Here is a 13366-nt window from a genome sequence, read left to right on the forward strand (position 1 = left end):
TCTCAGGCAGGATCTCCTGTCTCAAGCAGGCGGCATGATTCTCCATCCCCGCCCAGAAATGTGGAAACTGTGGGCCTGGCCCCTGAGGGGGCAAGGCTCATAGGAACTGGTCTCTCAACCAAGGCTGTGGAGACCATCCTTCACTCCAGAGCTCCCTCCACGAGGAAGTTGTACTTATATAAATGGAAATTGTTCTCTGTGTGGTGTGAACAGCATAATTTGGACCCGGTCCATTCTTCTGTCTTTGAAAAGTTCTCAGAAGGTTTAACTCCTTCCACGCTGAAAGTATATGTGGCCGCTATTTCGGCTCATTATATCCCTGTAGGGGGCTCCTCGCTGGGTCGAGACCCCCTAGTAGTACGCTTCCTCCGTGGTGCACTCAGGTTGAGACCTGTGGTGTGCACAAAGACCCCGACCTGGGACCTCACTATTGTGCTCCAAGGGCTGGCTGAGGCTCCCTTCAAGCCAATAGAGGAGGTGTCAGACAAGTTCTTGAAACTTAAAACTGTCTTTCTCTCGGCCGTCTCTTCTTTGAAGAGAATTGGTGATTTACAAACGCTGTCAGTCGCTCCATCTTGTCTTGAGTTTGCACCTGGTATGGTGAAAGCTTTTCTGCATACCAGGCCGGGCTATGTTCCAAAGGTCCGACGAGGGTCCCAGGCCCAATTGTACTTGAGGCTTTCTGCCTGCCTCCTTTCACAAACTTGGATCAGGAAAGGAAGAATCTGCTTTGATCTCCGTCAGGTGGATATAAATAGGAAGCAGATGCAATTGCACTCTGTTTTTCGCTGTGGAGACAACCTAGTCTGCACTGCAGCAAGGGTACATAAACTGTGGCGACGGGACGTACATCTCCATTCCCTCCTTCAGGGAATGAGGGTTACATACGTAACCGAGATGTTCCGTTTCAGTCGTTCACGTTCAACGTACGTCAGTAGTGACCGATGAATAGGGATCCCAAATAAAGCGCCACAGTTATGAACCCCTTCCAGCACCCAGCGCAAGCTCTAGCCACCCGGCGCACCAGTGCAGCGGACAAGGGGGCAAGCTTACGCCGAGAGAGTCTACTGCTGTTCCAAAATACCCACTAAGTAAACTAGACAACACTAGGGAAGCAAACCAATAGGGGATGCTGCGGAGACCACTACCTATCATGCAGGGGAAGAATCTCGATGTTGAACTGCCAACTGTTCTGTTTGAGCTAATATCAACCAATCGTCGATATAGTTCAGGACATGGATGCCCTGGAGTCTCAATGGAGCCAGCGCTGCATCCACGCACTTCGTGAACATGCGGGGTGATAATGATAGGCCGAAAGGAAGAACCCTGTATTGGTAAGCTTTGTCTCACTGTCCACTCTGTCCATTCTCCCTCACGCATCCAGCTCCTCTCTGACTGGATGCTATGGTACAGACATGGCTGAGGCTTCGTCTGTACACATTTCCCCCAATCGCTCTGCACCCAGGAGTTTTAGAGAGTTCACCGGGACCAGGTCCGGCTCACCTTGATAGCCCCGCGGTCTAGTATCTCTCCTAGATGGCTCTCCCTGGGAGATTCCGATCAGGAAGGATCTCCTGTCCCAGCAGGGGGCACAATATTTCACCCTCGCCCAGAACTTTGGAACCTGTGGGCTTGGCCTCTGAGGGGGCCCAGCTCATAGACTTTAGTCTCTCAACCGAGGCTGAGAGACCTCAATCCTTCACTCTAGAGCTCCCTCTTCCACAAGGAAGTTATATGCTTTGAAGTGGAAGCTTTTCACTTGTTGGTGCAGTGGTCACCAGTTATTTGTCCTGTTGGTGCGGTACTGGAATTTCTGCAGGAGCAATTCACTGCAGGGTTAAATCCTTCTACCTTAAAGGTTTATGTGGCGGCGATTGTGGCTTACCACACACCTTTGGCTGGTATGTCTCTTGGGAGAGATCCTCTTATACTCACTTCCTCCATGGCACCTTGAGGCTGTAAGGAACCCCGCATCGGCCCAAAAATGGACTCCGACGCCCCTTGGCGAAGGTTAACACATGTATGCCTTTTCAGCGTCTCTGTTAAGTTCACTTAATTTCACTCGTTTAATCTGACTCCAATTTCAAATGATTATTACACTTAGGTTGTGTTTCCAATTAGAAATTCATCATTAGTTATGCATTAATTTAGATATTTGATGATTCTGGATATCCCATATTTCAATTGTTCAGTCGTTAGGGACCCGATGCACCTGGTATGGAGAGGAGAGGAGGATGCACCTGGTATGGAGAGGAGAGGAGCGGAGAGGAGCCTACGTCCAGGTTGTAAAACCAATAAATGTGTGCTGGGATGACCATCCAGCAGAACCACATATGTCATTAATGGATACTCCTGACATTAAGGCCTTTGAGGCCACCATACCCCTAGTCGAGTGAACACGGACAGCTAATGGAGATGGCTGTCCAGCCGCCTCATAAGCAAGTGAGAAAGCCTCGACCACCCACTTGCTCATTCTCTGCTTAGATGCTGGACCTCCTTTCTAATGAGACCCATAAAACACACAAACAATTGATCTGTTTTGCCCCACAGGGCAGCTCTGTGGACATATGCATCTAAAGCCCTCACTGGGCAGAGCAGATTGAGTTTCTCCTGATCCGAAGTTGTAAATGGAGGAAGATGGACAGCTAATGGAGATGGCTGTCCAGCCGCCTCATAAGCAAGTGAGAAAGCCTCGACCACCCACTTGCTCATTCTCTGCTTAGATGCTGGACCTCCTTTCTAATGAGACCCATAAAACACACAAACAATTGATCTGTTTTGCCCCACAGGGCAGCTCTGTGGACATATGCATCTAAAGCCCTCACTGGGCCGAGCAGATTGAGTTTCTCCTGATCCGAAGTTGTAAATGGAGGAAGATGGAAGGCCTGAAGTACGATGGAACCTGGGACGTTGGTGGGGACCTTAGGCATATAGCCTGGTCTAGTGTGCAGGAATGCTTTGACCATTCCAGGTGCGAATTCCAAACACAAAGAAGCAGCTGAAAGTGCTTGAAGATCTCTTATTATTTTAAGAGATGAAATAGCCAGTAGAAATATAGTCTTTAAGGGTGAGGAATTTCTCTGAAACTTCTTCTAGTGGTTCGAAGGGAGCCTCGACTAACCCGTCTAATACCACGGCCAAGTCCCAGGCTGGAGTCCTTTTATGTACTGAAGGCCTCAGACTCAGAGTACCACAGAGGAAGCGTATAAAAAAGGGGATCTTGACCTACCGAGGAATCCCCCAGAGCAGTATGGCCGAAATGGCCACATACACTTCCTTGTGGAGGCAGCTCTGGAGTGGAGTATGGTCTCCACAACCTCAGTTGGGAGAGCAGCATCTATGAGCCTGGCCCCCTCAGAGGCCAGGCCCACAGTCTCCATAATTCTGGTCGTAGATGAATTATCATGCCGCCCGCTTGAATCAGGAGGTCCTGCCTGAGAGGAAGCTCCATCAGGGGGCCATCTAGAAGTGACATTAGGTCTGAGAACCATATTTTGGTTGGCCAGTACAGGGCTATCAATATTAGACTGACCCCTTTCTGGAGTACTTTCTCCAGAACTCCCGGGAGCAGAGCAAACGGGGAAATGCATGCAGACGCGGCCTCGGCCACATCTGTACCATGGCATCCAGACCCAATGGTGCTGAATGAGATAGGGAGAACCACAGTGGAAACTGGGTTGATTCCCCTGAAGCAAATAGGTCGATTTCAGCACGACCAAAGTTTCCAAAGTGAGCTCCACACCTCAGTGTAGAGACTCCATTCCCCGGGCCTCGGCTCCTGCCTCGACAGGGCGTCTGCTCCCACATTTTAATGCCCTCAGGTCTGAGAGGAAGTATTTTACTGCAAGAAATACCGCCATCATCTCCAGCCGATTTATGTGCCAGGAGAGCTGATGGTCCTCCCATTGACCCTGAGCCGAGCGACCACTCATGATCGCCCCCCCAGCCCGTGAGGGAAGCATCTGTCGTAAGCATTACGCGACGACGAGGAGTTCCCAGCACAGGCCCTTGGGACAGGAACCAAGGCTTTTTCCACATGACCAGAGCACGAAGGCATCGCCGCGTGACTTTGATCATGCGAAAAGGATTTTCCCTCAGGGAGAACCCCTTGGTCCTGAGCCACCACTGTAAGGGTCTCATGTGCAGGAGGCCAAAAGTAATCACGTTGGACGCAGCTGCCATCAGATTCAACAGTCTCTGAAACTGTTTTACAGTGAGTGACTGGCCTAACTTCACCCCATTCACGGCTCCGAGAATGGAATTCACACAAGCAGGAGACAGCCGTGCCTGCATCGTGGTGGAATCCCAGATTACTCCTAAATAGTTTGCAATCTGACTCGGAACCAGCACACTCTTTTTGGCGTTGAGCCTCAGCCCAAGCTTTTTCATGTGCGACAGAACAACATCTCGATGTTGAACTGCCAACTGTTCTGTTTGAGCTAATATCAACCAATCGTCGATATAGTTCAGGACATGGATGCCCTGGAGTCTCAATGGAGCCAGCGCTGCATCCACACACTTCGTGAACATGCGGGGTGATAATGATAGGCCGAAAGGAAGAACCCTGTATTGGTAAGCTTTGTCCCCGAAAGCAAACCTGAGGAACTTCCTGTGAGAAGGATGGATGGATACATGAAAGTAAGCATCTTTCAGGTCTATCACAACAAACCAGTCCTCGGACCTGATCTGTGAGATAACCCTCCATCCTTCTTTGGAACAATGAAGTATAGGTTGTAAAACAAGGTCTCTTTATTTCGTACCCGCAGGTAAAATTGTTGCAGGTAAAACACTGACAGCTTGCTGGGAGGAGAACCCCTTCTATATCTCCTTTTTGCAAGAGCGTCATAACCTCCTGTTCCATTACCAGAGACTGCTCGGGGGCCACCACTGTGGGAAGGACCCCATTAAACTGGGGCGGGCGAGACCCGAATTTGTAACCCTTTTCTATTGTGAGCAGCACCCATTTTGAAATATTTGGGAGAAGTTTCCATTCTGCCTTATTTACAAAGGGAACCAGTCTCTCAAGACTGGCCTCTGGTGTTTTTTTGAGCACTTGACTCGGTGCCCTGAAGTGGCGAACCGGCAAGGAACAGCCGAATCAAGTGAGGATCGTCCTCGGAGGATCGGTGGAGACCGCTGCGCCCTGAAGCACACTGGGTGGCAGGGTTAGCAGAACAGCCCCCTGAGGGCGCCAAAGAGGGATGGGTACCAAGTATTTTAATACCCAACCCTATCTGGAGGGGGCTGCCCTCCAATGTCCCGCTCCACTGCCATCAGGACCTCTTCGAAGCCTTCTTGGTGATAATTACAATCCACAGATCTGTGTTACCCCACAAAGACTTCGGCTGTGTTGCCTGTCCCTGTCCCCAAGCTTTCTGCGGGGGACCAAGGGTGGCGACACTTTCTTTGGATGAACGGTCAGACCAGTGCCCTGAAAAGGCGAACCGGCAGGGAACACCTGAACTGACCGCTCTACAATCCTCCTCTTTCTTGGAGGAAGACTGGAAACCACTGCGCCCTGAAGCACACGAGGTGGCAGGGTTGGCAGAACGGTCTCCTTTATTTTCTTTTAAATTCCTCAGAATTTAATGTATTCAATATTTCATTTAGAATACAAAAAAGAATTATAGCTCGTAATAATTCGCAAGGTATTTTAGGGAAAGAGAGAAAGGGAAACTCCCGTCTGCTCAGATCCCTTAATATATAAATATATATACATTAATATACATTCACACACACATGCATAATTATGGACACGTGATGTATGCGCAGCCTCGGCAAACGCAAGACCCGAGCCGTATATTCATTCTTGCAGACTTAATCTACGCGCTGCCGAGATCCGAGCCATATATTCTTTAATGAAAACTCAATCCAGATCCGAGCTTTGCAATAGACTTTTATTCCCTCGAGAATAAAGCAAACAGGAGTGGAGCTACAAAACTCCGCTAGTGCATACTTTTCTTCGGGACATTTTTATGAATGAACACTGTCACTGTCAGTAGTGAGCTGACGTGCATGCTCCACTCCCAGCATACGACACATAAATCGTGTGTATCCCAACTCACTTTGTAGTGTAGCACAGGGGAAAAATCAAACTGCTGTTCACGATTGATTTGTTATAAACGTGTGATTTTGAAACATGATATGTGTGTGACTGTGAGGTGGCGATCCTCAGATCGATATCACAATATCCACCTCCTCAAAGCTGGACATGTGAATATCAACGCCTCAACCCGGGGGAAGAAACCACAGAGCGTGCTTCCACCTGGGAGACGGCACTGAACCTGGCAGGTGAAGGCAGAGAAAGGGCGGCACCCGTCTCTTACCCCTCTGTCAGATCCATTTGTGAACCCCACGAATGGAGCCTCCGCCCTGCCTCAGCAGAAGCGGGACCCGATCCGTGGGGAACACTGGAACACAGTGTCCCGAGAGTGAGTTTTTACAGTGCACACAGACGGCTCCCTCGAGAGCTGCCTGGGCATACTCACTCCCACTTCACTGCTGTTTCTCGCCATAATACGTGTCTTTTTTATATATAAATATATAGATTGGTGTGAGATACTCTTGTCCTCAGACGAAGAGATCGTGATTATTTATATGTGAAAAGACAAACAACAACAAATAAGACACACAAGATACAGAGAGCGCTTGCTGAAGACAACAGAAGCTAGCGTTCTTTGTTCTGGGTATGCTTTATAGTTTCCTGGTCTGTGACGTCACCCGCCTCTGACGTCACGTTTCCTCATTGGTTGGATACAGAGGTGCTTCACGAACACAAAATGCAGAGGGTTCCCATCACGTCATTCGACGTAGCGTCGATAGTTCTCACGAAAGGGAACTACATATTTTGAATGATCACTAGAAAATATAAACATCAATTACTAATCATATTTTCAGGTTGAGATTCAGAGGAGCAAGCTAGTCCAAATAAACTGGGCATTGATCCATCTTTTAAGACCAAATGTTTTGTGAATCCTGCTTGAACTCCCTGAGGTTTGAGAAGCAGTAGTCAGTAAAATGATAGCAACACAAAAAAAGATTGGGATTATACTGCTGTGGTATTGTTGAAAAAATTAATTGTAACCACTTCTTTGCAGACTTGTCACTCAGAAGTAAAAATAAAACACATTTACTTTCACAGTGTAGGACACAGCGTCTTCTCAACATGATGTTAACCACAGAAAAATGCTATAGTGTTTGTGGGCGGGTCAAGTTGTTCGTCAACAGACAACGTATGTACTATGCTTATGCTAATGATAATGCAGGGGGGGGGGGGGGGTTTCTGTGATTGACACCTCATAGGAGGGCCATATTAACCTTCAAGCGCAAGAAAGCGCAACATTTCAGAAAATTTACTTTCCTTTGCATTATTTCTCATTTACTTCAAATTTCATTAGGCCTACTAAAATATTTTTATACCTATACTATAAATATTTTATTTACCATACTAAATGTAAACAGCAGTGTCTCTCTCATTGTTACATAGTGTAATATAATTATATAATACTATTACTAATATAATATTACTAATAAACTAATATAATAGTAATAATATAATACTATTAATTGAAATAGTCTGGTGCGACTTCTCACATCCAACAAGATGCATGGAATAAAAAATCAGTCATTTAGAAACAAAACCAGCAACAGTTGTGGTGTGGAGTGGTCAGAAATAAACTAAAAAACTGGAGCTATATATATCAACTTTATTTTGCCAAAAAACAAAAATATCTCATTGTTACATACATTATTAGTTTTTAACATCTAGTGGAAGTATTTTCCCTTACTTTATGTTAGCTTAAATAACATTAAAATCTTGCGCTGAACAACACTGTACTGAACAAATACAATCCCTGAATACATTTGTACACTCTTCTGTTTCTTGACAGACACCTGGCAGCGCGTGTGCTCACGCAGCTGAGACACATTTGTCCAAGATGCCGTTTGAGCATCGATAACGTTTAATGGCTGCATCGGACGCGTTTCGGTGGTTTAAATCGGTGCTCGTGACTTAAAGTCGAGTGCTTTTACTGTAATTTAGGCACACACGCTCATAATAGATGCGACGCCAGCGCGGCTCATGGTTGCATAGCAACGACAGACGTCACTGGAGAGAAAGCGCATTGGAAAGAAGGAGAATGCAGCGCGGCCGCTTATGTGACGCGATATGTGAATACCCCCATAGAATGGCGACTTTTTCTTTGCATATCAGACTGGTAGCAACTAGATAATAATTATAATAATAATAATTTAGCGGGCCGGATTATGTTTTATTTTTGAGATCAGTTGCGGGCCGGGTAGAGGGGGTGGGCGGGCCGAGAGTTTGAGACCACTGTGCTAATGTGTTACCCAGTGACGTGTGGCTGTTGCAGAAGTGAGACTGGAATTCCTGATGAATCGTTTAGGTTGTTCAGAGTCTAATCTTTTTTTTTTTTTTCTTTTTTTTTTTTGAGAGAGACAATAACTTTATTTATCGTGCACTTTCGGCTTCACAACTTTGCAGATCATTTACACTCACAAACAGCTACATTACACACTGCATGAAAGGTAATATTCGAAAATGCATAATAGGGGCACTTTAAGGTAAATTAAAATGCTTACAAATGTTGTTAAACTTTTAAATGTTATTAAACAATTCATATTATCATGCACTTCTTGAAAATATATGACATATGTCATTAAACTTAAATACATATACATATTTTACACACATACAATGTCTATAATTTCATCAGTACTATTGTCCCCCAAAGCAAAATATTAAATAAATGTAGGGTAGAATAGGAAATTATAAAGGGATAGGAATGTGATGTTGTGATTTCCAGGAATTCCCACTTGGCACCACCTACTCTTTTAAAATAACATCCCTCACAGCCTTCATAAATAACATCCCTCACAGCCTTCATCACAAATTAGTGAGCAGAGTGGGCGAGTGGATCAGAGAAAGAGGGTGATGTGGGCCACGCTAAACATCTGCCTGTATCTGTCCCTTAAATGCATCTCTGCAGCTTCAATCCTCAGATCAGGTACTTGTCAGCTCCAGGGACGCTTCATATTGAATGGGGTGTACCAGGACGGAGATGTTATACTTGGAGGTCTGTTTGACGTTCACTTAATCACAGTGTTACCAGAGCTGAGCTTCAGAATGCAGCCAAAGCCACCATACTGTGAAAAGTGAGTCTGGGGCCTGAATGACTATCTCACTAAGAAAAAAAAAAGAAAAAAAAAAGACTTTTCTTGCTATTGAGGTTGGATACTAGCTAAGGTTAGGGACAGGTTTGGTAGTATGGGTAGGTTTAAGTATGAGTTAAGGTGTAAGGGATGGGTCAACAGTGTAATTATAAATGTAATTACAGAAATTAATTACAGATATATAATTACATGCAAGTATTTTTTAAACTGTATTGATACTGCATTGCATCAAATGATTAATTTAAATGTAAAACCTAATATAAAGTTGGACTGTATCATTTAATATCAACATTTAACAGTTTTTTTTTTTACTTCTTTCTTAGATTCAATATGGAAAACTTCAAGCATTCACAAATCATGGTTTTCACTATAGATGAGATCAATAAGAATCCAAACCTGCTGCCTAACATCACTCTTGGTTACCAAATTTATGACAACTGTGTGAGGCTAGGAATGGCGTTCCGGGCTGCCATGTCTCTGGCTAGTGGGACACAGGATTCCTTCTCCAATCTCAACTGCACTGGCCCTCCTCCAGTGATTGGGATTGTGGGGGATCCAGGATCAACTCCATCCATTGCCATTTCCAGTGTGTTGGGTCTATTTCGTGTTCCTATAGTAAGATCGGATGAAAAAAAGTAAAAATACATTATATGCATATTTTTGCACTATATGTATATTTTTGGATTTTTCAAATACATTTTAGCCAAATATGCTGTATCTTAACACTATTTTCTCAACACATTGTTTCCAATGTGTATGTTAAGCATTCACCTATTTTTCTGTCTCATGCATTCTCTCCATCTCCTCTAATTAGGTTAGTCACTTTGCCACCTGCTCCTGTTTGAGTGACAAGAAAAAGTATCCCTCTTTCTTCAGAACAATCCCCAGTGATGCCTTCCAGGTGCAGGCAATGGTTCAGATTTTGCACCATTTTGGATGGACTTGGGTTGGTCTTCTCTACAGTGATGATGATTACGGTATCAATGCTGCTCAGTCCTTCCAAAAGGTTGTGCAGCTGTATGGAGTTTGTGTTGCTTATTCTAAAATTCTGCCCCAAAACAACCCTAGAGAAATTCAGCATATAATGGGAGTGATTCAGGCCTCTACAGCTAGAGTGATAGTTGCTTTTTCGACTTCATCCTATCTGCTGCCTTTAATGGATGAAGTGGTGTTGCAAAATTTGACAGGGAGACAGTGGATTGCAAGCGAAGCTTGGTCCAACTCACCTATATTTCGCACTCCACGTTTCCTGCCCTTTCTGAAGGGCACACTGGGCATTGCCATCAAACGTGGAGAAATCCAGGGACTTCTTGAATTTCTTTTACGTCTCCGTCCCAGCAATGATCCAAAAAATAATATGCTAAAGATCTTCTGGGAGAACATATTTGGATGTAGTTTTGTAACAAAAACAAATGGGGAGCAAGTAAAAAAGGTGTGCACAGGACAGGAGGATCTGAGCACCACAAATACAGCATACACTGATGTTTCAGGTTTAAGAGGATCGTATAATGTCTATAAGGCAGTTTATGCCCTAGCATATGCGCTTCATGACCTTATGCAGTGTGAGGAGGGAAGAGGACCATTCAGTGACAACAGATGTGCTGAAAAAACAAATCTGAAACCCTGGCAGGTAAGACCCACAGATATATTGCAGATTCTGTCCAGGCATGTAGAAGATCTGCAATTGCAAAATATGTGCTCTATAAATATAATTCAAATTGCAGATAAATATATAATACCTGACCTGTCTTCAAACTGTACAGCTGGTCCACTACCTAAAGAAAGTGAACTTCACCACAGGCTTTGGGGATCATGTGTCATTTGATAAGAATGGAGATGCCCTGGCCATCTATGATGTGATTAACTGGCAGCCAAGCTCTGATGGATCAATGAGGGTCCAAACAGTTGGTGTAGTAAATAATGGGGTGGCAACAGGCATGGTGGTCACACTGGAGGAGAATACAATATACTGGAACTTTGAGGCAAAAAAAGTAATTAGACATTAAACATGTTAATGTCGTGCTTTTTGAAGATGTATAGTCTAAATGCTCAAAAATATGAAAAGACAAGTAATAAATCAACAAAAAAGCCAAGCTTGTCATTATATAAAAGAGATGAAAAAAAATAAATAAATAATAATAATAATAATAATATTTCTGATAACAGATGATGTCTCTTTCAGCCCCCGCAGTCTGTGTGCAGTGAGAGCTGCCCCCAAGGCACCAGACGAGCCAGGAAGAAGGGCCTTCCTGTCTGCTGTTTTGATTGCTTGCCATGTGCTGATGGAGAGATTTCTAATAGAACAGGTGAAGAGATTATTTTTGGCAAAATTGGAATACAATTTAAAAGTAATTTCCTTTGTGTTAACATTTTCTCTGTCTCTTAATCACAGATGCAGAGTGCATGGTGTGTCCAGATGACTTCTGGTCCAATTCAGATAAGGATCAGTGTGTCCCCAAAGAAGTTGAGTTTCTATCTTATGAGGATCCACTGGGCATCTCTCTGACCACTGCATCTCTGCTTGGCACCTGCTTCTGTGCTCTTGTGATGGGTATCTTCGCTCATCATCGTAACACTCCCATAGTACGAGCCAACAATTCAGAGCTCAGCTTTCTGCTGCTGGTGTCACTCAAACTGTGTTTCCTGTGTGTACTGCTGTTCATTGGTCAGCCACAGCTGTGGATGTGTCAGTTAAGATATGCTGTGTTTGGCATAAGCTTTGTCCTTTGTGTCTGCAGCATTCTGGTCAAGACTATGGTGGTAATAGCCGTGTTTAAGTCATCTCGACCAGAGGGGAAAGATGCAATGAAATTGTTTGGACTACGTCAACAGCGATGCACAGTTCTTGTCCTAACAGCCATCCAGGTTGTGATATGTGCAGTCTGGCTATCAACTGCTTCTCCAACTCCCCATAAAAACAACCTGTATATCCGCTCTAAAATAGTATATGAATGTGATATTGGCTCAGTGGCTGGTTTTTCTATGCTGCTGGGATACATTGGATTGTTGGCAGCAGTAAGTTTCCTGTTAGCCTTCCTGGCGAGAAATCTTCCAGATAATTTTAATGAAGCAAAGTTCATCACTTTCAGCATGCTAATATTTTGTGCTGTGTGGATTGCGTTTATTCCAGCATATGTGAGCTCACCAGGGAAATATGCAGTAGCTGTGGAGATTTTTGCCATTTTAGCTTCTAGTTTTGGATTATTGGTGGCCATATTTGGCCCAAAGTGCTACATCATCATTTTATATCCAGAGAGAAACACTAAAAAAGCCATCATGGGAAGAGAAACACAAAAGAGATAGTTTTATATTATTGTGATGTTTCATCTTTGTGTAACATTATTTAAAATATTTAAATGCTTGCTGTTTTATAGAATTATAATCATTAAAAGTATAGTTCACCTAAAAATTAAAATGATCCCATGATTTAATCATCCTCAAACCATCCTAGGTGTATATGACTTTCTTCTTTCAGACGAACAGAATCAGAGATATATTTAAAAATATCCTGGCTCTTTCAAGCTTTATAATGGTAGTGAATGGGGGGTGTGATTTTGAAACCCAAAAACATGCATCCATCCATCATAAAAAGAATCCATAAGGATCGGGGGGTTAATAAAGGCCTTCTGAAGGAAAGTGATGGGTTTTTGTAAGAAAAATGTCCATATTTAAAACTTAATTAATTAATAACTAGCTTCCAGCAGATGGCTGTATTCATCAATTTGCGACGCATGGCTCAAGACGACTTGGTCAGTATGGGTAAATCCACCCCTATACAATCACAAAAATAACAAAAATAATTCCATCATTCCAACAGCTCCTAACTAACATTTTAACCCTCTGGAGTCTGAGGCTGATTTGGGGCTTGGAGAAGTTTTGACACGCCCTGACATTTGTGCTTTTTTCAGTTGTTCATGAACATATAAATGACAAAAGTGTCATTACACTGTATTCAGCACAAACTAGGCTACAATAATATGTGAGGAACATGCATGTACATGTTTGTATTTTTGAAGGAATAATGTTTATGCGTGGTTATTGAAAAAACAAAAAAACTTAAGTCACTGAAATAGTCACTGGCGCTCTCTGTACACCTTTAGGCCACAAATTCATATAAAGAAGAAAAGGAACTAGGAACTAACGGCATGTCTTCTAGAGATTGCTAATAATGGCT

General features: G+C 43.8%; 1 protein-coding gene across 2 annotated transcripts; it reads left to right on the forward strand.

The window, feature by feature from the left end:
- The first annotated feature begins 3064 nt into the window (after positions 1-3064).
- Positions 3065-12495, forward strand: LOC137022693 (extracellular calcium-sensing receptor-like). Of its 2 annotated transcripts, XM_067389134.1 has the most exons (7): positions 3065-3098; positions 9027-9174; positions 9516-9807; positions 10007-10822; positions 10956-11183; positions 11375-11498; positions 11585-12495. In XM_067389134.1, exons 2-7 carry the CDS (start codon positions 9146-9148, stop codon positions 12493-12495), a joined length of 2400 nt encoding a protein of 799 aa, XP_067245235.1. In that variant the 5' UTR covers positions 3065-3098; positions 9027-9145. The 2 variants fall into 2 exon arrangements, with proteins under 2 accessions (XP_067245235.1, XP_067245234.1); XM_067389133.1 differs by lacking the exon at positions 3065-3098 and having other exon boundaries at positions 8954-9174.
- The last annotated feature ends 871 nt before the right edge of the window (positions 12496-13366 follow it).

This window comes from Chanodichthys erythropterus, chromosome 7 (assembly GCF_024489055.1).
Source record: "Chanodichthys erythropterus isolate Z2021 chromosome 7, ASM2448905v1, whole genome shotgun sequence".
NCBI lineage: Eukaryota > Metazoa > Chordata > Actinopteri > Cypriniformes > Xenocyprididae > Chanodichthys > Chanodichthys erythropterus.